The sequence below is a fragment of the Pelecanus crispus genome, chromosome 2 (genome assembly GCF_030463565.1).
Source record: "Pelecanus crispus isolate bPelCri1 chromosome 2, bPelCri1.pri, whole genome shotgun sequence".
In the NCBI taxonomy this organism is placed as follows: domain Eukaryota; kingdom Metazoa; phylum Chordata; class Aves; order Pelecaniformes; family Pelecanidae; genus Pelecanus; species Pelecanus crispus.
Genome location: NC_134644.1, coordinates 155225155 through 155248704, shown reverse-complemented (window position 1 = coordinate 155248704; position 23550 = coordinate 155225155). Strand labels below are relative to the sequence as shown.

Below are 23550 nucleotides of genomic sequence, written 5' to 3'. Positions count from 1 at the left end.
TGGACCTTTAACAGCAATGTTTTATATCAAAAAAGGGTTTAAAAAGGGTTAAGGAACTCTTTAACAAGAGGAATGCTCATTGCAAAGGTAAAGCAGGGGTAAGTTAAAATGCAGGAGCTAGAAACAGTATGATTTTGTCTTCAGAGCAGATTTCCTATGGAAATACGCCAATGTTCAGCAAAACCTTTCAAGCGACCAGGGTAAAGGATGAGCAAAAATGTCGTTATCTAGACTATATGAGACTTGGTAGCAGGCCTGGCAGATGCTGAAATGACAGCCGAGCAGCGCTGCCTTATACCCACTGTCTGTCTCAGAGATGAAGACATGCAGAGAGGCGAAGGACTGAAAAGGTGAAAGACTGGGCACACAAAACTTTCTGTGCAACAGTGTCACTTCAGGTTTTCTCTTCAAAACTCTGTCTCGCTTGCTTGAAGCAATGCTCCTGCTTTATGAAATGTTTGCAGCCATTTCGGTGTAGGAGATACTAACACCACAGCCGTGTAGCAGTGTGTAGTGGCATGCTGAGCTGCAGGTTATTTACTAACATGATGCACTTGTTTCACCATCCTGTACTGTGCGCTTACGCTTGGATACTCTAAATTCAGTCTCAGATCAAAATGTTCCTTAAGCAGACAGCTACATCCACCGTGCCTCAGAGCTGCCCACCTGCCTGTTTCTGCGGTGCCAGCACCATAAGCTGCTTCCCTCCACGCCTCCTCTGCGATGGGATCTTGCCTGGGGGTGAAAATTCATACCCTCCTTTGAGCTCCCCATATGTACCATCTAAAAGACGGTCATGCTTTAAAATACTAACGGCTTATTATTTCACTACTTTTTCACTTTTACATGGAAAATACTATTACTTGCAAAGTATTCACAGCTTTTCTTCTCCATCTGAAAATATTCTTCCTGATTTGAAATATAGGGAGCATGGAAGAGGTCCAGCTACAACCTGAAATTCAGACCAGCTTCTAAGTAACACCACAGCCAGGGGTGGCTTCACACTGACCTGTAATTCAAGAAAAGCTTGATCAATTTTCATAAGGCCCAAATACCTGGAAGGTCAAGAAAAAGGAAAACATACTTTCTATAATACATTTTGGAAGGAGTAAAAATAATGACATAAAACCACATCCCGGGGTGACCTGTAAGTGGATTCACTCAGGAGCTGTAAGCTGCGGCTGTGGGCTACTGGAGGGAAAAATGCAAAGTCTATTTCTACAGGGCTATGTCCGAGGCATGTCCGAATCCATTCACAAACCAGAACTTGCCTCACATCAACGCTGGGTGGACACAAGTAAGCCCTTGCTCAAAGATAGAAGCCAACTCTTTGTTGAGATTGAACGTCAGGAGCGAAAGCTTGGGCTCTCAGTAGCATGGGTCAACGCGTACACCAGCGTGTACCTGCTGCCCGTGGACACTGTTACAGACCAGCAGTCATCCTGTGCTTCCCGGATCCCTTCATTTGTTGTCCGTGGTTAGAGATGTTTTAGAGATAACCAGCTCGCATGGAGTAAATGTTTCCATGTCTTGGTGTCTTTTCTAACTACCTTCCCGACAGTGCTTCTCATCCCAGTGCTGTCCTTGCTCCACCTGGCCACACCTTGGCTCCTCTCACCGTCCTACAGAGGAGAAGGCCAAACCCATCCCTCCTATCTGGTCACCTGGCCACAGCAGTACATCGTTACGAATTCGCCCCTTCCCAAAACACAGGAGTGGCTTTTGCTACTCCCTACAAGAAGGATTATAACTTTCACCTGTAGAAAGCTACACTCACGTGTAACAACTCATAGCTGAACCACAGCTACCGCTCCAGTGCATACCTCCAGCCACACTATACGCTTAACCAAAACCTGTTTCAAGTCAACATAAACTGAACTGAAATCCATGCGGTAGTTTACCCAATGTAATTACAGCAGATTAGGTTTAATTTCCCATTTAGCTTACTGTGGCGAGCGCTCAGAACCACCGCGACAGCCTCCACCCACGAACGAAGCACTTTGCTGTTGATTCTTTTCCCAGTGTAGTTCTCTGTGTGCGCAGCTGTGGTTGGTGATTTCCTTGGCTGACTTGGCTACTATATGAACAATTTGACCAGATTACCAGGGTAATTAATGTCCTAGCTTCATCTCTCTCAACATCCATACGCACAGTGGTTAGTAACTATATTTAAATAGAAGCCTTGCATGTGAGTTTTCAAAAAGCTTTTACTCTCTGCAAACCTGCATACCATGTTTTCAATCTAGTCGCATGGAAAAACCACGCAGCAGGTGACACAATGAGAACCCAGCAACATCTCTGAATGACTTTTGCAGAAAGACTCTCTCCTTAGACCTGAAGCCTGCTATTCAGTTCCTGCTAAAGCAATATTCCCAATAAAAAAAGCATAGGATATGAGGAAGAAGGTAATACAGCACCAGAAATATCGCGCTGTAGAAGTTTATGGTTGCAACCGTAACGGTACAACCCTCGTAAACAGGTGATGAGGCTTAGCCCATTTCTTAGCCGAAAAAGCATTAGGCCTTCGCTACACTCCCACTGAACCCTTCCCGTTCCCAGTGAATCCTCTGGGATACCACGAGCAGGCACAGAGAAACACCTCCAGCCCAGCCGTGCAGCGTATGGGCCACCACGCATTCCACGTTCTCCGCCGGACACCTCTGGGGCACGTTCCTCCTTGGGTTTGCTTCTGAATGTAGCAGAAGGTTGGCATTCAAAAGCATCCGGGGCCTCCGAGCTTCAGGAGCGCATGTGGGATTTGTCCCCCAGACAAAAATCTTCTGTACAGCTTAGCTCTGGGGAGGGCTCTCTCACAATGAACAAGCACAGCCAGTGCGGATATACTATACCTCATCAAGTAGATGGTTTATCAGGACTTAAACCTCACTCTACCTCATAAACATGTCCTTTCAAAGGGCCACTCATAAACTGGAAACAACACATCCTGCAAAGGGGAAAGTGTGGCCTACAGTTAACTTATTTATTCCTATCTAACATACTACAGACGTCCTGATTTTTACAGCATTACATGTTTTGAACTTTTTCAGTAAAGTGGAGGTTTCTCATTTCAGCCTAACTGCTGTTAATCTGTTCCAAATGTTAACATTGCAAATAAGGTCTGGTTACCATCTCTGCCCCAAGTCGATAATAGGAACAGAGCTGATCAGCATCTGGTTTAGTTCAGAGTACAACTTGCTGCCTAATACTGCAGAATTTGGGTTGGAAGATCGTTGCATTTCATGAACACCACAAAAAAAATTAAACTAACAACACTCACATACAGTCATGTGTCATTATTTATTGCTCTATAGGCTTGCTAAAGATGGAATATCGCATTACTAATTTTGGCAAATTCCAGCACACATAAACAGGCCAAAACCTCTTAACATAAATTATACCAGAGCTGCCTAATGATAATTAAAAAAATTCAGTTGCTTACTTTCCAGACTTGTGATGGAAAAATAGTTTAAAAATAAGAGAAAATTTTAAATCAGTTTCTTATTTTGTCTTGCACTTTGAACACTTGAATTGTTATGTGTCTGATTCATTGCAAGGTACTTGGCAATATAGCACTTTCAATATATAGAAAACCATGGTTATAAATGAAAATGGTCTAAAATAGATTTATAAAATACAAATTTGTATTTGAATGGAATATAATCATTGACCTAAAACTCACAACACCAAGTTCACGTTCAGATGAAAATAAAACCTCCTGCTGAGTTAAATCAGAGCTGAATCCAGCTCCCAGTATACAGAATAATCCATCTCAGGATTAGCTGTGACCCTTCTAACATTCAGAAACACTTCTCCTTTTTTCCTTCAAGCACTTTTTATACTTTATTCCAAATTCATTTACTGTGTGATCTATCATTTTGCAGTTGATCATATAAAAATTCTGCATGCAACATATTTCAATTACATTTATTTTCTTTAATCTAGATGGCAGATTATCCTTTATAAACTCAATGAAGACTACACGATCAAAAGCCCTTGACATGTGAAGACAATAAACCATGAATAATTAATGAAAGTTTTCGGTTAGCAAGACATGCTAACTTATATCCATTAACTATTCATAATGTGGAGCATAAAAATTAATAACCTCCTCAAATATTAAAAGACCTTTTTTTCAAACAAATGCATAGAATGCTTACAATGTCTGGAGCCTGTGTAAAATGTACATGAGGTCTGCCAAATTTACCATACACTTTCCTGTCACCTGAAGCACTGACTGGGGTGACCCAGATGACATAAATTTCTTGTTACCTGTGAGAAATGACTGGACACAGAAATTACTTCTTTCCCCAGCCAGATATAGCTTGTTGATCAGCCAACTAGTAATATAATATTTATGAAGTTAAGCAGGATAAAACTGATAAGTGCTGTATTAATTTCACAGTGACACCTATGAGCACTGATTTTTTGGGCACAACAGATTCCATTGATCCTATTCTACATTTGAGAAATCCGAAGCAGAAAAAGCCTAAATTACTGAATTGCATCACGTTGCAGAGCCAAGTCAATAACAAAACTCGTAAAAGCGGCAGGCTGCTTCATGCTAGTCACAAAACTATACCATTGCCCAAGTTTTGGCAAGATTTCTCTCATTGTAACAGACTGAGTAACTTCCACTCCACAAGGGGAAAAATAATTACTCAAAGATAATTTCCAGCAAACTCACCTATTTTCTGCATAGAGATTTCAACAGAGAGATTTTAAACTACTTAAGGGGGGAAGAACAGCAATAACCCCACAGACTGAGTGACTTGGGACGTTACTACTAACATGAGGATCAGCATAATAAGGAGAACTCAACCCAGCTATAATTGTATACAAAACACCAAATCCAGCAACCTCAAGCATGTAAGAAAAATAAACAAATATTTTAAGATCTGTCGTTGCTGAAATCGCATGCATCTTCCCCACCAGCACAAGCTACATGCATTTGTCCTCTGAGCCAAGAGACAATACTAGAAGCAAGGTGCTAAGTTAACTGATTGTAAACAAGCGAATATGCATCCATATGCCTAAAAGAAGGTAACTGAGTTTATTCAAGCTCAGTTACACTTCAGTATTTTGCTGATATATGAAGTTTTCCATGCAAGAAAGGCAAAGTGTCTAAGCAACGTTTCTTCTCCTTTCAAACTGCCAAGAGAAGGAAGACTTACTAGGCTGGCCCATGTCTCCAGCTCCCACTGACTCGTACAGAAGCAAGGACCTTTCTTTTCACCTTTCTTGTCCTTCACACCCCTTGGAAGTAATTTTTCCATATACTGTTTACACAATACAGAACTTAATTTAAATTATCAGAAGCACCAAAATAATTTCTTTTAAGTTTTTTCTCTATGTTCTTCCTTAAAAAGAAATCTCTGCCAGGCCAATGTGTTTCCTGGCTTGTCCCTTTTTTCATGGCTATTACCTGAGCTGCAGCCTGCCCCTGCAAATGTCCCCGTGTGCAGTGACTTTCTTGGGTGACCATCAGCGGATAAAGCTGGGAACCGGGCTCTGCAGAAACAGCAAGGATTTCAGAAGTTTCTTCACCTGGTTTATCTGCACTTGAGGAGACCAGGATGATTTTGGTCCCTGTAGGTAACTCAGTCTGTACTGCCTTCTCTCAGATTTTCACCTGGGGCTCTCTTCACTTGGCCTTTAGGACGGAACCAGTTGTGCATGAGCTTCCTCTCACCAGCCACCACTCACTCCTGCCTCCACCTTGACTCTGCTCTGAAAAAAGAAGTGATGCTTCCCCTCATGCCTCCTCCCAGGAGCAGCCACAACTCAGGAGGTGTCTCTTCCTCCAGAGAGGAAAAGAAGATGGCCAGGAGGAGCAGCTGGGTGCTGCTCTTACAGTGAGCTAGAAAGGAGAAGGGGGAAGGCTACAGGGAACAGAGCTGCCCAAAGCTGCCCAGAGCTGCGAGGGGAACCTCGCTAGATTCTGTTTGAATGGAAAGCTGTGCACAGAGAAGGCAGACAGGCTGCTCAAACAGCCCACCTTTGCCTTTTCAGACACAGGCAAAGCTCCATAAAGTTGCCTGTTCCATGCAGCTGCCGGCATTGCCTGCTGTCCTGAGCTGCCTCGAAGCTCAGAGAAACCATTCACACCCATACAACACAAAGTGCATTAGCAAGCAAGGAAAGGGAGCAAGCACCAAGAGCAGATTCATGTTTTCCTTTCCCTGTAAAGTTTCAGATTTGTTAGCTGAAGAAGATGCAAGTTACTTGATTATTTTTAATGCCTCTGAGCCACTGTATATTAAATAAATGGTAAATTCCATGTCCTGGTTTTGAAAGATCACAATTAATAGTGTAGTCATTAGGACCCATAAAAGCCAGATGCTTTCCACAAAAAAAGCATTTGTTTCACTGGAGCTTTCTTGGAGTTGGGTTATTTTAGGGAATTCTAGTGAGAGAGAAACCCAACCTATCAAAGCTAATTGGCCAATATCTCCTGTTGAGTCCTCTCATTTTCCAACCATCTGTGGGCCAGAGACTGACTCAGCAACATGATGGTTAGGTCACTTGCTGGGAATACAACAAACTCAAGTTCAAAGTCTCTCTCCTAATCAGGTAGACAACTTAACTTAAACCTCCATCTCCTACAGCTCAGGGAAATGACTCAGTCATTAGGTTACTGGTAATACAATGTGTTTTCAACCTTGTGGGCATGGCTGTTTCAGCACTGAAAAGGCTTCTGTTTTTTTCTAACATGGAACAAAACCAGAAGTCAAACCTCAATTTTATTGTAAGACAAAATTCTTGCATTCTGGCCAGTCCTCAGTAATATCGCTTCCCATTTAAAGAGTCGTCTTCATTCAGGGTGTTTGTGCTCCCCTTCCTCCCACCCCCGAGCGGCACTGAAGAGTTCGTTCCACAGCTTTCCTCAGATCACTGGGGACCTGACAGCAGGCGGACATCCTCCTGCCACCTTCTGCTCTTCTGTTTCATTTACCTGAAGTGATTGGAAATAGATGAACATAGCCAATATCTGGCAGCCTTCTGGTATTTTTTGTTCACTGCCAAAGAACATACCCGCAGTTTTCACCCACCACTGAAAAGGAAACAGGACAAAACAACAGAAAAACCACCACCCTGGCGTGACCAGACGTCATCCCTCAGTTCTCATGCATGTCATGGTTGGCCACAGCATACAGACAGAAACTCTGCCCCAAAGAACCACCACAAAAGATGTAACTGGTGGGAGGTAACAGGCGAGAGACTGCAGGAACAGACGGAGCATGAAGAGAAAAGACCACTTGGTCCAGAGCCCAGCAGAACACAGGCTTTCTTACATCTTCTCTATTTCAAGTAGACCTTTTACCTCACTAAGTTCTACCATTTCCAGCCTCTGCAGCCTTTCTTGCATTACTTTTGTTTAAAATGTTGTTCTTAGTGCATTAGTCATCAGTCACTTTTGTTGCTTTCTCCCTATGATTTTACACATAGATGGCCATATATGCACTTTTCAATTGCTTACAAATACACAGCCAGGGTGATTTAGACAACTATCTATTCTGCTTCCACTTAGGAGTCTGGCAAATGAAGGACTTGGGGGGGGGGGAGACAAAAAGTTGGTCCTAAATTTAAGAATCAGATCCACGTCTAAGCACTTAAGCACTTAAATATGCGGTCTGATTTTCAAAAAAATTTGGAATCAAAAAAGTGCCACTAAGGCCAAATGGGAGCCAATGACTTGGAGAATTCCATCCCTTATTTTGTTGCCTAAATAGCAATCCAGGAATAGGGCCCAGGCGTTCATTTTAAACAAAATATTTGTGTGCATGCTGGCTAGAGCTGGAGGGAGTAAATCGGATCATTGATCCCCCCTGAACTGGCAAATCACTGGCATTTTTTTAAAAAGCACTACTCATATTATACTGGCATTCGAAAGATGGAATATGACAGTTGGGCATTGAAAGGACACGAGAAAGGCTGTTCTTGCCCTAAAGAGAGATGTTAGAGCTGAGTAACAGGCCCTACCGCCTTGGTGGAGAAGGCCCAGCTGCTCCCAACCTGCGACCCACGTAAGACACCGCTCCTTGCGCTAACCTCAGCCACCCACCAGCCTGTTCGGCTCCTACCCCTAAAAACTCACTTTCTGTTATGCAGTTAGACAGCTGAAACACAGATATCAGCCAGCCTAAATGAATTTTCTTCACAGAGGGCTTTTTCTTCAGCAAACTTTACATAAAAAAAAAAAGGGCCTAAGGAAAACCAGACATAAATCTCTTGCTAGGCTTCTTCATCCAATTCCCTCCCAAAGCGATGGTATCACGTATCGATTTGCTCTCAAAGTTTGCTCCCAAATGGCTGCCTCTACGTCTCTGCTTTACTGAGAAGATGGTTTGTACGTGGAAAAGCCTTGATGTTTCTTAAAACTACTCTGATAATAGGTGTAGCTGTTTCTTTCATACAGCTAATCAAGGTCAAAATTACCTGAATATGGGAGCTTCCCAAGAGGAGTAAACGATCTTTATTAGCAAAGGCTCCTTTCTCGGTCTGGGTGGTGCCTACACTTAACTAAATCAAAGTTTACTTAAAAGCTTATTAGAGCTTTTGGCTCCATACAGACATCACATTTCTGGGAAGTTTTGATCAAAAAGCTTGGCATGGCTACAATTACAATATTATTACATGGCACTAAATGTTATTGATATGTTTAAAACAGAAATTCTGTGTTCATTTTATATACAGTTTACCTCAATTGCAGTCAGAAAGACCAAGATATTTATGGGTTTTTCAGAATTTTCATCCTCCTTTTGAATCTTTCAAACATATGTCCAGCTTACAATAAAGCCTGCTAATCATGCCCAGGCAGTCCATACAATAATAAGTCAATTACAAACCTAAAGGAATAACAACATTGATTACAAAATTAAAAGGACACAGCAGCTATTGACTTTTAATAGACCTATTAATAATTTTTCATGTTTTTTGTTCTTGATTGTAACTTAAACAGGACAAACTGCAACAGCTGTCAAGGGAAAGAGATACTGGTTTACCAGGCAGTTTTCTTACGCTGCTGCCCACATCGTGATCTATCCACATTTACACGATTTCCAAAGTCTAAACTGAAACAAATATTCTCCAATGGCCAGTGACAGCATTGAGTGTCATATCTGTATTTAATGGAACAAAAACCATAAACCAACTTGTCAGACACACCACTGTGTCAAGCTCAATTACCTAAATAAACAGAAGTAATGGTTAATTTTACTTGCTGCTCACTTTTTTGAAACTGCCTCAGTGTTGATTTTTGCAGTCTCTTCCCAGGAGAATTGCATCTGCCTGGTTTAAAGTTTCACTTCCAAGCCCCATATCCAAAACCTAAAAGCTTGCTACAGAAAAACTGCATAAATTTGGGAACAGATCCTTCACTCTTTAGGGAAAATTAGCCTTGATCCCAAGAGGAATCTTAAGCCAGCACTGTCTGTGGGACAAGTAGTGCTTCTATGGCTGATGCTAACAGGTCATGAAGTGCCACGATGGAAGCCCATCAGGAATTTTTCCCGTGAGCAGTCATTCTAAATGTGTCTTTCTTCGCTAGCAGCCCTGAGGCAGATGTCTACATGCTAGCCAAACAGCATGAGGAACCCTAGCATCAACAAGGTCACACTGAAAACAGTTAAAATACACAGGGATGAGGAGAAAAATATTTTTGCACTGCAATTTCATTTTTTTTTTTTTTTAACACAGCCTCACACCTCTCATTATTTATGCAATGCAAAACACAGCATATTTTATCATCATCCACAGCGAAGAAAACTACTTCTATGCTGACTCAGACAAGCTGAAAAGGTGGCTCTTCCTCCCTCCAGCCATCCCTTTAACCTTGGATAAAGGACCTCCCATCTGGAAGTGTTTTCCCTAAGTTATTCACTCCCTGCTCCTTCACACACACACACACACAGAGAAAGGCCCAGTGACTGGGAGAACTAAATAGCAGTGACACCATGAGCAACAGATCTTTCTATACATTTGCATGCCATTCAGCATGGATAAAATCCACCCTCTTACGTCCTTTGTCAAGCACCCACCCACAAGCGAGCTAAGCAGACTGCAGATGTTTAACAGGACAGGTCTGTGGTCTGATGTCCTTTCAGTCCAAGGCGAAGGCTTATATGCTGACCTTGAGGTGTGCACAAGGAATTGAGTGCCCTGAAGGTAAAAACCTGCAAAACCTTCACACATCCAGGATCAGGCCAGCAAACCGTCCACCTGCACCCTCACCTCCACGCCTAGCCCCATTGAAACTGCTAGGATATGACACTGGCACAAATCTTCTGCAAGATTCCTGCTGCACAGAGGCCAAGGGGAGAACCGTAAAATACAGAGGACAGTCCCCAGGAGGGGCAAAAACCTGCAGGCAGATTCGTGTCGATGTACAGCCCTACCAACAGCTGGGTGGACACTTCATGCGCTGTGTTGGGTCTCTCAGCACACGTACCTGAGCACCTACTCCGGCGGCTCTGAGCTATGCTGGTCTGCTCTTATTTAGCCCTTTTCAGTTGCAATGGTGCCTGCTCACCAGGAATGCTCACCTCTGGGATCCCAAGTGCAGATGAATGCCATTTTCTTTGCAACTTGCCATAGGAATTCCTACTATGGCATATGGGTTGAACAGGCCTTTGTGCTGCTCTCCAGCCTTTCTTCCTTCTAGACAAGCATTAAAAGAATTGCACTGCTTTAGACAGGGGATTTCCTCATCACAGAACAAAATAAATTCACCTATGAAGTGCACTGATAAAGATTTTACATTTCACATCCAGCAACTGAAAAACAACTTTCTCTACCCAGGGGAGGTTTTGGAGCGGGGGGGGTGGGGGGGTGGTTTTGGGTTTGTTTTGGTTTAGGTATTTTTTTTGTGGGGTTGTGCTTCGGGTTTTTTGGGGGTGGGGGTTTTTTGTTGGGTTTTTGTTTGGTTTTGTGTTTTGGGGTTTTTTGGCTGTTTTTTTTTAAGAGGCAGGTAGATTAACAACCATTTAACAAACGATTCTATTCTATTTTAGTCATTTCTGAAAACTAGTCTCTGGGTTGAATCCAACTTCCAGCTGGTGCCTATCAAGAGGACACAGATCTGTAAGGGCGCAGAGTCATTTCAGATAAAACTAATGACTAATTTCAAGTACTTTATTCTCCATGTAGACTCAAGTATCTGTAGTTAAGCAATAGTTGGTCCTAAAATTCTATTCATGCACTGAGCAATGCAAGTAATAACGCTCCTTCACTCTGCACCAGCTTGAGTGAGGGTGGGAAAAATGTCCTTTCCCTGCATACCAGGGTACGTGCACATTGCATAGCACTGTTTCACTGGAATCTGTATGGTTTAGATTTTAATGGAGTGTTGGTCTTAGAGCTGAATATATGGAAGCTCTTGAGTTACAAGAAGAAGAATTGTTATTGCAAACCTGACTACAGCTACAGTTGGTGTTCTTGGAAGATGAGGATGCGAGTAACAAGAAGCTAACAAATTCATGCCAGTTAAGTTTAATTTGCTTTCCTTTTCCCCTCCCTTCTAAAGCTGGCTGAAATACAAGTTCCACTGTAAATGCAGCGACTAGCAGACATGGATGCCATCACAAATACAGCACTGCCAAGAGGAAGTCCTCCGTTGACTAATAACAGAGTTTCCAATAGCAACTGCAAGATATTCTGGGCACTGAACTGAAGAGATTTAGGGATATATTCTAAACAAGATGTGCTTTTTGCAACTACAGAATATGAATTGTATAACATTTGGACAAGAGGTTTTTAAGAAGTCACCAGTAACTTGTATTACAAAGGCAGAACCAGAGGTTTTGCTGGCTCTTCAATGACCTTTACTTCAACAGATAACACTAAGCTCTCCCTATCAAACCTATTATCAAAGTATGGCTGCAAAAAATAAAGACGCAAGTCATCACTAGACAGTTTGGCATTTTAAAGGTCTCAAGTTTTTGCTGTTGACTGAAACAATATGAAAACATAGCCTTTTATTTTGGAAAGAGGAGACTGCATGCTTAATATTATTATTTTTGTGTAACATTTGTCACTGTCAGAGCACAATACAGAACATAATCAAGTTCATTTGTTAACTAAGTAACCCATTCTTTCAAAACCTATTCTTTAATGCAAGACAGGGTCAGTGACATATTACACAATCATTTACTAGAACTGGAAAATTACTTTTATAAAGATCACATTATATCACCGCTTCTCTTCTGTATCCTTTGCTTGCTGAGACTGCAGGGCATTTCATAGAGTTACTTCCCCTGCAGACACAGGATTTTTTAATTTTTTTTTCATTTGAATATGGAAAAAACCTGAATTTCCACTGCTGCAATTCAATATCTGCAATCAAAGACTGCCCATGCATTTTCATAGCAGTAATTTATTTTATCTTTGAAGTAAATACAAATTTGTCAGAAATATTTGCTAGGTCAATTTGTAAGCTCTACTATGTGGGAATTATGCCAAAATACAAGCACAAATCAGAGTGCTAAATAGTGATTTCAAAAATATGCTAAGCAGTAGTGAAAAACAGAAGGTTCTAAGCAGCCAGATGAGATGAAATTTGTTATCAAGTCACTGAAAACAAGGAACAGAACGAACTTCCTTACAGAGAAACTGATGCCCAAGTCTGATGTTGTTATGTTAAAAGTTGCCTCTGAATAAAACATTATATACAACACTTTCCAGCAACATAGATGCCTGCTGCACAAGAATACTGCACTGCTGTTTTTTAATACCTTGGAGGTAAAATGTTATGCACCGCTAAGTAATTTTAGTCTATAGTTCAGCTTCCCACCATTTTTAATTTTAGAATGCAACCAAGTTATTTGAGATGTAGCTAAAGAAACACCAATGAGGATTTAAAACTCTAGATGGCACACTCATACAGTAAAAGACTATAAATCTGAACAGAAATACGTAACTTCACCTACGATATTTTCTTGATTTTCCACCTGAAACATAATCTATCTGCAAATACTGTTCTGAGGCCAGTTTGTGAATGACTATTATAAAAGGATCTGCACTATTTCCACAAGTTAGAATTTGGTGATTAATACAATACTATGCATTTGCAGTTTTATATTTCAACAGTAGTGAATTAAGCTAATTTAAGATTCCACATACAATTAATTCTCATGGCATAGCACCCATCCCGTCGCTCTATCATACTCTAACCTACTTCATGGATATTTGGAATGAGCTCTTACATCTGGAAAGTTTCTTAAAGGCAGTCTCATGCAACAACCAGTTCAGTTATACACATTTTCAAGCTTTGAAATCACAAGGGAAGTTTTTGTTGCTGGTTTGTTTTTAAGCAGGAGCTCAGCTTTGGTTTATTACATTAAGTCTAGGGTCATAAAAAGGATACTTTAATACATAGCCTTTAACCTATCCATCTATATAGTGTAGGCAGTATAAAATCTGAAACTCAAATCAGCGTGGATGGTGGTAACAGTCATGAAAACGACATCACAACATTTTTATTAGAATTTGTCAAGGGTATGTTACTGCTGTTATGCAATCTTCCTGAAGCTGTAATAAATGAAGTGATAGCTGTGCAACTGAATTGCCACAATACACATCTGAACAACATCCAGAATGATCAGAACTGCAAAATTTGTTAATTAGGGTGTTTGACCAATTATCTGAGTAAATGAACAAGTGCCTAAAGACAAATAAATACAGATCTACAGTGTGCTAGATGCTTCATGCTAATGGTGTAAGACCACTTTTATCCTCCAGTAAGTACACGGCAGTCAAACAAGTTATCTCATCCTTACAGTGCCGTAACACTTGCTAACTGTGGAGAAACTAATATACCATAGCTTACACCACAGTGAAGGGGTACCCATAGCATGGGTACAAAATGAGTACAGACCAGCATGCAGCCCTGCATTCAGATGGTTTTGAAATTCATGATGTGGAGCAACACAAAGGACACACAGAAGGAATAGAAAAAGTGCATACGCACATACTGGTTGGAGAACTACATGGACATGGAAGTATTTGCCCACAAAGCCACAGAGAAGAATGACTTTGGCCTTAAGCCAGGACAAAAGCCCAGCCCCTCTGAAGCAAAGTACACACACAAGTAAGTTTTCTCTGTTTCTACAGTACTGGATATCAACTCATTAATAAAACCATTAACATAAACTTTTTTCTCTAATAAAGTGTATTAATAATCACTCCTTGCTGAATGGTAAATATTTATCTGAAAGTGTACATCTGTAGCATGCTTTTACTCTTAAAAATGCAAACAAGATAAAAATTTCTAACATACATTATTCATCTACATATATAAATTCATAATTTCCATTTGCAAGTCAAATAAACCACTGTTTTTTTAATCATTTAACAAGTTTATTTCTACAAATTATGGCTTAAAAGCAGGTACTGTAGATACAAAAATCTAAAGAGACAATGTGCAGCATATCATTTCTTTATGTTGTCCTCGTGGATAAGTTATTCATTTCAGTGGGTATTCATCACATTTCTCATAGCAGCAATAAATAGGCATTTTACTTTTCATAAAACATTATTTTAGATAGCACGTTAATCCATACAAAATTAACTTTTAACAGCACTAGAGTAACATAACCCATAGGACGTTACAGGTTGATCATGGAATTGGAAAATTTAATACTGGATCTCTATGCAAACCTAAGATTGAGTGATTTGCAGGGTCTCCAACATGTCTTCCACTGCCTTCAAAGAGTATTTAGTTTCTTTCTTACTGCGACCTGCAAACTAAACAACAACAAAAAAGGATTGTTACTTGTCATATATCAGAAATTCTGTGCACAGATCCTATACAAATAACAGTTCTAAACATTAAGTACCAAAAATTTACTCTTAATTACTATAAACCTAAAAGCACAGCCTTTGTTTCACTAAAACTCAGCATTTTTACTAAATACAAGCTATAGCACCCTTCCTCTAATAAGTAATGAAAAGTACAGCAGAACTCCTTCATTTCACTCATTTGCTCAGAATTTGAATATTCAGAACTAACAAATATTCCACTTTGAAATTCAACATTTATCTGAATAGAGATCTTCCTGTTGTGTTGTTTGCTCTGTAGTTTAGCATCATTTGTATTTCAGACTTGAATTTTGTATGTGATCCAAATGTGATCTATTTTCTATTTTTTTATAGCGAGACAGAGAAAATCAACTATAAAATAATCCAGACATCATATAATTGTATTTTATGGTTCAAAGTAACTGTGAGTAATGACCTTGTATTTCATTGTAACCTACTATTACAACCACGATTTCAAAGAGCATTTGAAACAAAGTCTGTCTTGATAACAAAGAAATATACAGCTTAATAAATACTCCTTATGGCTTTAGATTCCCTAAGACACGTGCAGCCAAGTTTGGGAAAGGAAGGAGTAGGAGGGTAGGAGACGTTCATCACCCCATGCTGACCTCAGAAGGGTTTTTCTAACTGTACGGACGATTCCCATCACTCATCAGCCATATCTAACACAGTGGATTTATTGACTAGGTTGGTCTTCAGTCAAATGAAACCATTTTTAATATACCTGCATTAAAAAGTTTTGCATTTGAGGTTGGGAGGGGTGGTAAAGAAATTACAGAAGCAGTAACTATAACTTGCTGCTAATAATAGCCTATTTTTACTTGCTGTAAAATAGCCTATTCTCTACCTGAATGTTAACATCTAAACACTCAATAAATTTTCAATTTAGTGGTTTTTATTTCAAATACCACTGGTGTCTCGCATAATCAGTCCTTGATTTATAATGTGTCCCTTCTCTCTTGTAATTAACTTAATTTAGCAAACTCTTCATGACCTGTTAAGAAAGATTAAGTCATCAAACCCAGGTAATATCACACCAGCAACAAGCTGCAGGACCTGTTAACCTGCTTTTGACCCCCAGGCTACAATCTAACATTGGGATTCCCAACCAGTACTGAGATCTTAAAAAAAAATTAGTTTTGGCACAGTAAATGAAACACTATTTCAAATTAAATACTTAGGAGAATGAAATGTTGTTATTGTGACAACATTTTATAGTTAAGAGACATACTGAAAACACCACATATTCGTATTTCATATTTCCAGATGATCAACTGATGTGCCATGTTTTGAGTCTAATAGTATGTATAAACCCATTCTTCAGCTTGTGCAGTTTCCATAGTGACCTGCAACAGTCAACTTCAGAGGAAAATCAAAGATTTCTTAACACCATCCCAGGTGAGAAAAGTTACTTTTGCTTAGATCTGACTTAATACAATACCCTCTTTCTGTACACACTAAACAAGAATAGTCCCAAGCAGATACTTGGGGAGTCCAAATCCTTTCATAAAACCAAGCAAACGAAAAAACAGAACTCAAAATCCTCAACTGAAAAATTATTTAAATTTAAAGCATTCAGAGATTTCAATAAAAAGCACAGAAGCCTGAATGGTGGTCAAAAAGCACACTTGGTGAGACACACAGAAAGCACACAGAGGGAAGTTTCAAAATAAGAATTTTACTTATTTTACTTCTCTTCAGGGACACTGAAAGCAAAACGGACATAAGACATTAGTTTAAAAAAAATGTTACTTGCTAATTTCAAGAGTGGTTGCCTTCATGATACTGACGTGTACTTTAAGCTGAACAAATAAAACCAAACTCTGCGTCATAACAAACAGAAGTATAGTTGGAAATGTAATCACTTCAAATTTGCCCTGACGAACAATTATTTTGTCTATTCTGCCATTACACAGCAATTTGACTGATTGAGCCGGAATCCATTTCTTAAAATCATGATTTAATTTTCTGTTTCCCAAATGGTTTGTAACAAAATCACCTCTCCAACCATAAATAACATGTGGATTGCTAACACAGAAGAATTTAGCAATGTACCCAAGAAGCATGTATCTGGAAAATTACTATGAGTAGGATCACATTAAAGATTTTTGTGAGCATTAATCAAACTTGCCTGGCTCTGTTGAAACGCTTCTACCAGAGGACATGCTAAACCAATTAGCTAATTGAAGAGCACTAGGTAGCCATATTTTGTTTCGATGTTAAAGTAACTGTGACTCTTGTCCTCAGACAGAACAGATACGCGTTCTTCACAGGGTCTGCACAGAGAGAATAATCCAGTTCCTCAGTGATAAGGCAAAACTAAGCTTATAATAGTAATAAAATTGTAATAATTCTTTGAATAATGAGTACTTCTCTAACATCTGGAATAAAAGATTAAAATTAAATTTTATTTCAGTTTTTCTTCACCCAGTCAAATTTAAGTGGCCTAGAGAATAATGACCTTTTTTTTCAGAGCATGTGTTAGCAGCCAGGAGTTCCAGCTCCACGCAGCAGCCCTACCTTTTACAAAACCTTTCTGTCTTCCTTTGAAAGTTTACATTTCTCCTGATTAGGCACAGATGAGAAGTACTAATCAGCACGGAGGGTTACATATTTAACATCAAAATAAGTATATTAACCAGATGGAACATCAAATATCTGTGCTTTTCAGAAAATTATTTAATTCAACTATTCTTTATCACCATATTTTCCTGTAAAGAAACTGCTGTACAGTCTAACCAACATTGGTGAAAGTAAGGTTTTCTCTTTACACCTAAAAATTGTTTTCTTTAAATGACAATAAACTAAAAAGTTCCTCTGATATCATACAGGAATGCACAGGAAAAGCAAAAATCAAGTGCCAAAGCAAACTGCCTGAATGAGAATAAATTGAAAGAAGGGGACCAGTAAGAACATTTCAAGCAAACTGCATATGAAATAAAATGATCTAGTTAAAGCTGTCCCTGCTCACTGCAGGGGGGTTGGGCTAGATGACCTCTAAAGGTCCCTTCCAACACAAAGCATTCTATGATTCTATGAAAAAAATGCAACTATAGCCAGTGCTAAATGTGAAAAAATAAAGACGGTTTTCCAAAATTACTGAGCACACTGCTGATAACTGAAGTTCAAATCCAGACTGAAAATGAGGAAAGATCTCACTGCAAGACAATAGCTCAAAAGTAACTTTTTGAATTAATAACTTCATATATTAGTCACAAATTCATATAATTTGTCTAGGCACCCAAGTCAGGATTCTAAATGCATCTTATTCTCTAGAACATGACTGCAGGAAAAATTGAATTTAACAGTATGAGAAGGTCCAGCTAATAAAACAAGTCAATGCCAAACTCAACAAGCTCTTAAGGCTCTTATTACACTTTACAAAGCGCTTTAGATAATGCAAGGAAAGTGGGGGGGATTTATATAGATAACACAAGTATCTAGCTTAAAACCTCGCTAGACGACCCTCCACTAATGGAGGAACGCTGTAAGGCCTTCCGCTGGCACAAGTGACCAAGGTTTCATCCTTAGGTCCAAAAGATGACAATTTCCAACTGCTCAACACACTAAAGGAGCAACAAATCAATACTGACTCATAGGGGAAACTGCCACCTACTACATCACCAAACACCATTTATTCTAGCAGTTGGATGTTGTAAGTCTCTGACATACACAGTGGAGTAGCCAAACCCTTCTGCAGTCATGTAACATGCTCAATAGGGTTGGGCTGGGGCAGTCCTGTCCAGCTGTAGTCACTAGAGCTTCTCGTGGTACTTCTGTGAAGAGGAAGGGGGTGTTCACACCATTTGCTTGCAAATCCTAGCTTGAGCACTTACATTTTCTGTATAGCTAAATTCTTCCTATGATTCCAGGCAGATATGGTGTTCGTCACTTTATGTCCCAAATGGCCAAAAAGACCAGCTGAAGTATGCAACATATCACAAAAGTATGAAGTCACAAAGAAGTTATGACATGTGTTTTAAATGTTAGTTGTGTTAATGTGATCTGTTCTGGTAAGCATCAACCAGAAATACTTAACGTAGGATCCAAAAGAGCTTCACAGCAACAGTGGAATTACACTTTCCAGTATGTACTGGGCTTGTGCGGCAAGGTAGCAGGGGGGCCTACAGGGGTGGCTTCTGTGAGAAGCTGCTAGAAGCTTCCCCTATGTCCAATAGAGCCAATGCCAGCCAGCTCCAAGATGGACCCGCAACGATGGTGGTAGCACCTCTGTGATAACATGTTTAAGAAGGTGGAAAAAAACTGCACAACTGCAGCCGGAGTGAGGAGTTGAGAATATGTGAGAGGAATGACTCTGCAGACACCAAGGTCAGTGAAGAAGGAGGGGGAGGAGGGGCTCCAGGCACCGGAGCAGAAATTCCCCTTCAGTTGTAATATTCACTTAAAATATGTGTTCAAAACCCCTGTAATCTAAGCAGTTCATTTTATTAAGATGTAAAACATGGAATAATAGTTTTCACTCAAAATTCACACATCTTTTAAAAGCTGTTTTGTTCTCTCAATGGTGAATCCGCTGTGTATTCTGTTCTTCAAGGGTTTTTCTGAGGTTTTTTGTGTTTTTTTTTTTTTTTTTAAATCCTGCAATACTTGGGTTTTCCATCAATACTGTGCTTACAGAAATGTCAGACATAATGAATGTCAGTCAGAAGTCGTCCTGCTTATTTATGGGAAATCAGACAAAGTTGGTAATTCATACACACCTTACTATCATGAGTGCGTAAATGGTTTATTAATGAAAAGCAGAGAGTCATTTAAACAGCAAAACAAAGAAACTTTAGGCACACAAGTATAAAATGCTTAATCTGTCCTCAGGAATACAACATTCTTCACTGTAAAGTACAGTCAGAAGCTACAGGGCCAATCAGGGGAAATGGAAAATACTTCAGAGTTCTAATACATCAAAAACACGTGAGCCATAAGAAGCTGCACTCTGGGCAACAAATTGACATAGACTGTATTAATGAAAACTGCATTGGCCATAAAAGAAAATCCTAACTTAATGTCATAATAGATAGAGCTGGTCAAAAGGCCATTTGGTAGTACTAACTGTGAAACACCAGCAGCAAGAGAAAAATTAAATATTCGATTCTGACACTGAAATATTACAGAGATAAAGGAGTATTACATGTATATAAAGCATTTGCATTTAATACCAACATTTTTGCTCAGAAAAGTCCTGGGGAGAACTGGACAGTATGATGTTCATGTTCAGGATTTCTTATACACAAACTTTGATTGGTAGATCATTAAAAATAGCTATAAGGGAGTCAAACAGACATACTATGTTTGGGATGCATAGACAGCAGAACTTATGACCTAAAACCTGTTTTCATTCATAGTTATAAAAAAAAATATAGAGGCTTATAATACAAAAGCAAATATAGATATTTATGCATAGCTTTTCAAATAGCTGAAAAGACTCCTAATGACTTCAGTAAGCATTGATTGTGGCCTACAAAGTCTACATTTTCACAATTCAACAGGCATTTTACTGTAAAACTACACAAAACCTACTTTAGTTACAATTACTAAGGTAATTATTAGGAACACCATTAAATATGATTTTGAAAGGTCAGAATAAACTGAAGGAAAATAAATTTCTAGAATTTTCATTTGTTTTCTAGCAAAATAGAAGCAGATGACCAAGCCACTCTAAGAATTAAGACATACCAAGTTTTATTAAAATACTTAGCTGTAGAACTGAGTCTTGGAGGTCAATATTATACTAGTGCACGTTCAGTTAATGTTAGTAGAAAAAAATCTGTTTAAAACTAATAAGTAAATAATAGTAATTAATAACTGTAAAATATCAATCTGATATTAATTAAGGCTTCTGGGAAATCAAACAAAAGTAGAACGCAAAAAATCCAAGCAAACTATGCTGATTTACACATCATATTTAACCCTTTGAACAGCAGTTGATGAAAATGCAGAAAAGAACTACAGAACATGTTAAGAGTATCATAAAACAATGATGTACTAACCTGGTATGCTCGGTTTATTTGGTTAGCTGCCCAGCTGGCATATTTCATATTATCTTTTTTCATTTTTGCACTTGCTTTTGGATTGGAAGCAATATGGCTGGCAGACTAGGAATACAAAAATAAAACCAGTGTAACTGTAAAATACATGTGCATGAAATAAACTGAGAGCATTCAGCACCTTTGCATTCAGAGCCCCACACACAGTGATAGCAGAAAAAGAGAAAAAGCAAAAACAGTTATGGGTAAACAGCATCCAAATAAGAATTAGCTGAACTTTTTAAACAATTGTTTGTTCTAACTAAAGCTAAACTAGAGTTCAGTTCAGTTGTGTACCATGTTAGGAACCAAACCTGGACATGATCAGTTAATCCAGTTTGCTTTTCGTTAAGTGAGAGTTATGAATTAGTTTTCCCCATTCAACTTGTTATCAGAGATGATATAAAATACATCACTTGTGTGTCCAAACTGCCATTAAAAACATGGCATTTTTCCCTGTGGCATCAGAAAACACATTTTAAAAGCAGGTAAGACTATACATACACTATGTCCATCTTCACCTGAAAAAATAAAAAAGATTACTTAAGAACTGAATTAATCTCAGAGACTTTTCCACTTACATAAATAAATCCTGTCCACAAGGAATCATTGCTACTCCCTCCCAGAACATCCTTCTGCATGCAAAAGTACTTGCATGCATAGAATCACAGAACCCTACTCTCACCCATCAATGAAGAACCTCCAGAGAAGATTTTAAAAAGGAGCATGGAAGCAAATGTCCACATGAATGCTACATTTCAAACTCAAAGAACGTTCCCTTACAGCTATTTCCCTGAAACTACCTCCAGAAATGGGAGAGGAGTGGGACTGTCAAAGAAGCAGCCTCCACAAACTCAGGAACACATCCTCTGAAGCCATGCCCCCATGAATTTAATTTGTGATCTAGTACAGGGTCAGAGTCCTAAGATGAGGCATCATTCTGTCTGGTTTCCTGAATTTCATGAAGTACTGACCAGTTTACTCAAGAGATACAGCTGAAAGCCTTTGTGGAGAATCTACCAGGGTTACGGACATTCTTTGGGGACTACAAACACTGGGCATGTCTGTCAAGTACAAAAGCAGCAGCCACAGCAAAACTAGATCCTAAATCCTGGAAACACCGTTACAAATAAATTAGGAGCCAAAGGGTAGACACAGAAGCAGCGATGGCAAGCTGTGCTTGCAAAAACTGCCTAGTGAAATATGACAGCAGCCAGCTGAGCAAAACTGAAGGACTGACACAGAACGTATACACGTTTTTTGCAGTAATGAACTTGCATTATGCAAATCAGGGTTTACGTGTATGACTTTCAGGGACTGCCAAAACAAAAGTTCCTCAAATGCCTGGGTAATATTAGCTCAAGGTTGCCATCCAGACCATCACAGATAACAGGCTCTAAATCTACTTCACAGACTGAAAATATCAGGCAGGACGTAAGATCTGCGAGAGGACAAGCCAAGATTGGCCACAATAAACCCCCAGGCCTGTTCTACAATCAATACAGAAATCTGTACGTGTACACACCTTAAAAATCAGTTTAGGCCAATAAACAGACTTGCTACAAAGCTTACTCTTAAAAAGCTAAATGACCTAAGGAACGGCAAGGAGCCAATCTTTTCTCCTTCTTGAACATACAATCACCAACCAAAGAATCTCTCCAGAGGCGCTAAGAAGATTAGGTCCAAGTCTCTTTGAGTCTTAAAGGTGATGCCCTTGGAAGGAAGCTCCTATTGCCTTGTATTTATAGGAAGCCTCAAATTTATCTGCCTGATGCATCTCTGTAAACTGCCCTACTCCTCCCAAGAGACAAAAGGGTGGCCTAGAATTTAAAAAAAAAAAAAAAAAAAAAGGAACCTTTCTGGTTTTGTCCCTAAAAAGATCTTTTGAAAGATCTAGGATCTAAAGGAAGATCTTCAATAGAGGCCTCAGTATCTTTGGAGAAAACGAAGAACTAGTGCCAGTATATGCTACCTGTAGTTACTGTAGTCATGGCCACACTCAAGCCAACAATGCTACGAGCTAAAGACTCGTCTTGAAATTGAAAGTAGAAAGTTGTATTTAGAAATTGGAGTGAGAAAAAACAAAGGAAAAAAGCCAGGCTGGTTAAAAAGAAAAAAAAAAAAAAAAAAAAAAAGAAAAGAAAAGAAAGCAGCCATCATACGGTGCTGGTACTCTTCAGCAGTTCACCATCCTGTAGAGAGGAGTATGACTTTAAATCCTTTTTCAAGAAGTCACCCTCATGTGCCAATAATTATAACACTTTGGAAAACATGCGCAAGACGTAAAGGTTAAGAGCACTTCGAGTAAGGAGTACTTACTGGTATAAAATTGTCCATACTCTATTTAAAAACAGTTAATAATCTGAGTTATTGAGTTCAACCAAGAGAAAAAAAAAGCCCCAGCAAATAGTAAAGGATAATATATATGCATAAAAACATATTCAAAATAATAACATGGAAAATATATAAGTATGCTTACCATGTAAAGTCCAAACAAAGCTCTCATATTTCTGTTGTTAAGCTTCAGTGCTTGTGCAAAATACTTTCTCGATAGCTCAAGGTTTTCAAGCCCCCCTTGAGTGTATTTAACCTGTAAAAATTATAAGCTCCTGAAACTTGCACATGTCACCCATACTTCAGGCATTCACTCTTGAAGCAAAGATATTAAGAAACTTCACTTCAGGTTTGTTTCACA

The 23550-nt window shown here is 39.2% G+C and overlaps 1 protein-coding gene across 1 annotated transcript in view; it reads right to left on the bottom strand.

Moving 5' to 3' along the window:
- Positions 1 to 14377: 14377 nt before the first annotated feature.
- EMC2 (ER membrane protein complex subunit 2) overlaps positions 14378 to 23550 on the bottom strand; it is a 47734-nt gene continuing 38561 nt past the window's right edge. Inside the window, exons 9-11 of the mRNA XM_075705500.1 lie at positions 23335 to 23445; positions 20820 to 20924; positions 14378 to 14739 (exon numbers count right to left, since the gene is read on the bottom strand). Of these exons, the coding sequence (XP_075561615.1) occupies positions 14653 to 14739; positions 20820 to 20924; positions 23335 to 23445 (303 nt within the window). The 3' untranslated portion in view covers positions 14378 to 14652. The remainder of the gene's footprint in view (positions 14740 to 20819; positions 20925 to 23334; positions 23446 to 23550) is intronic.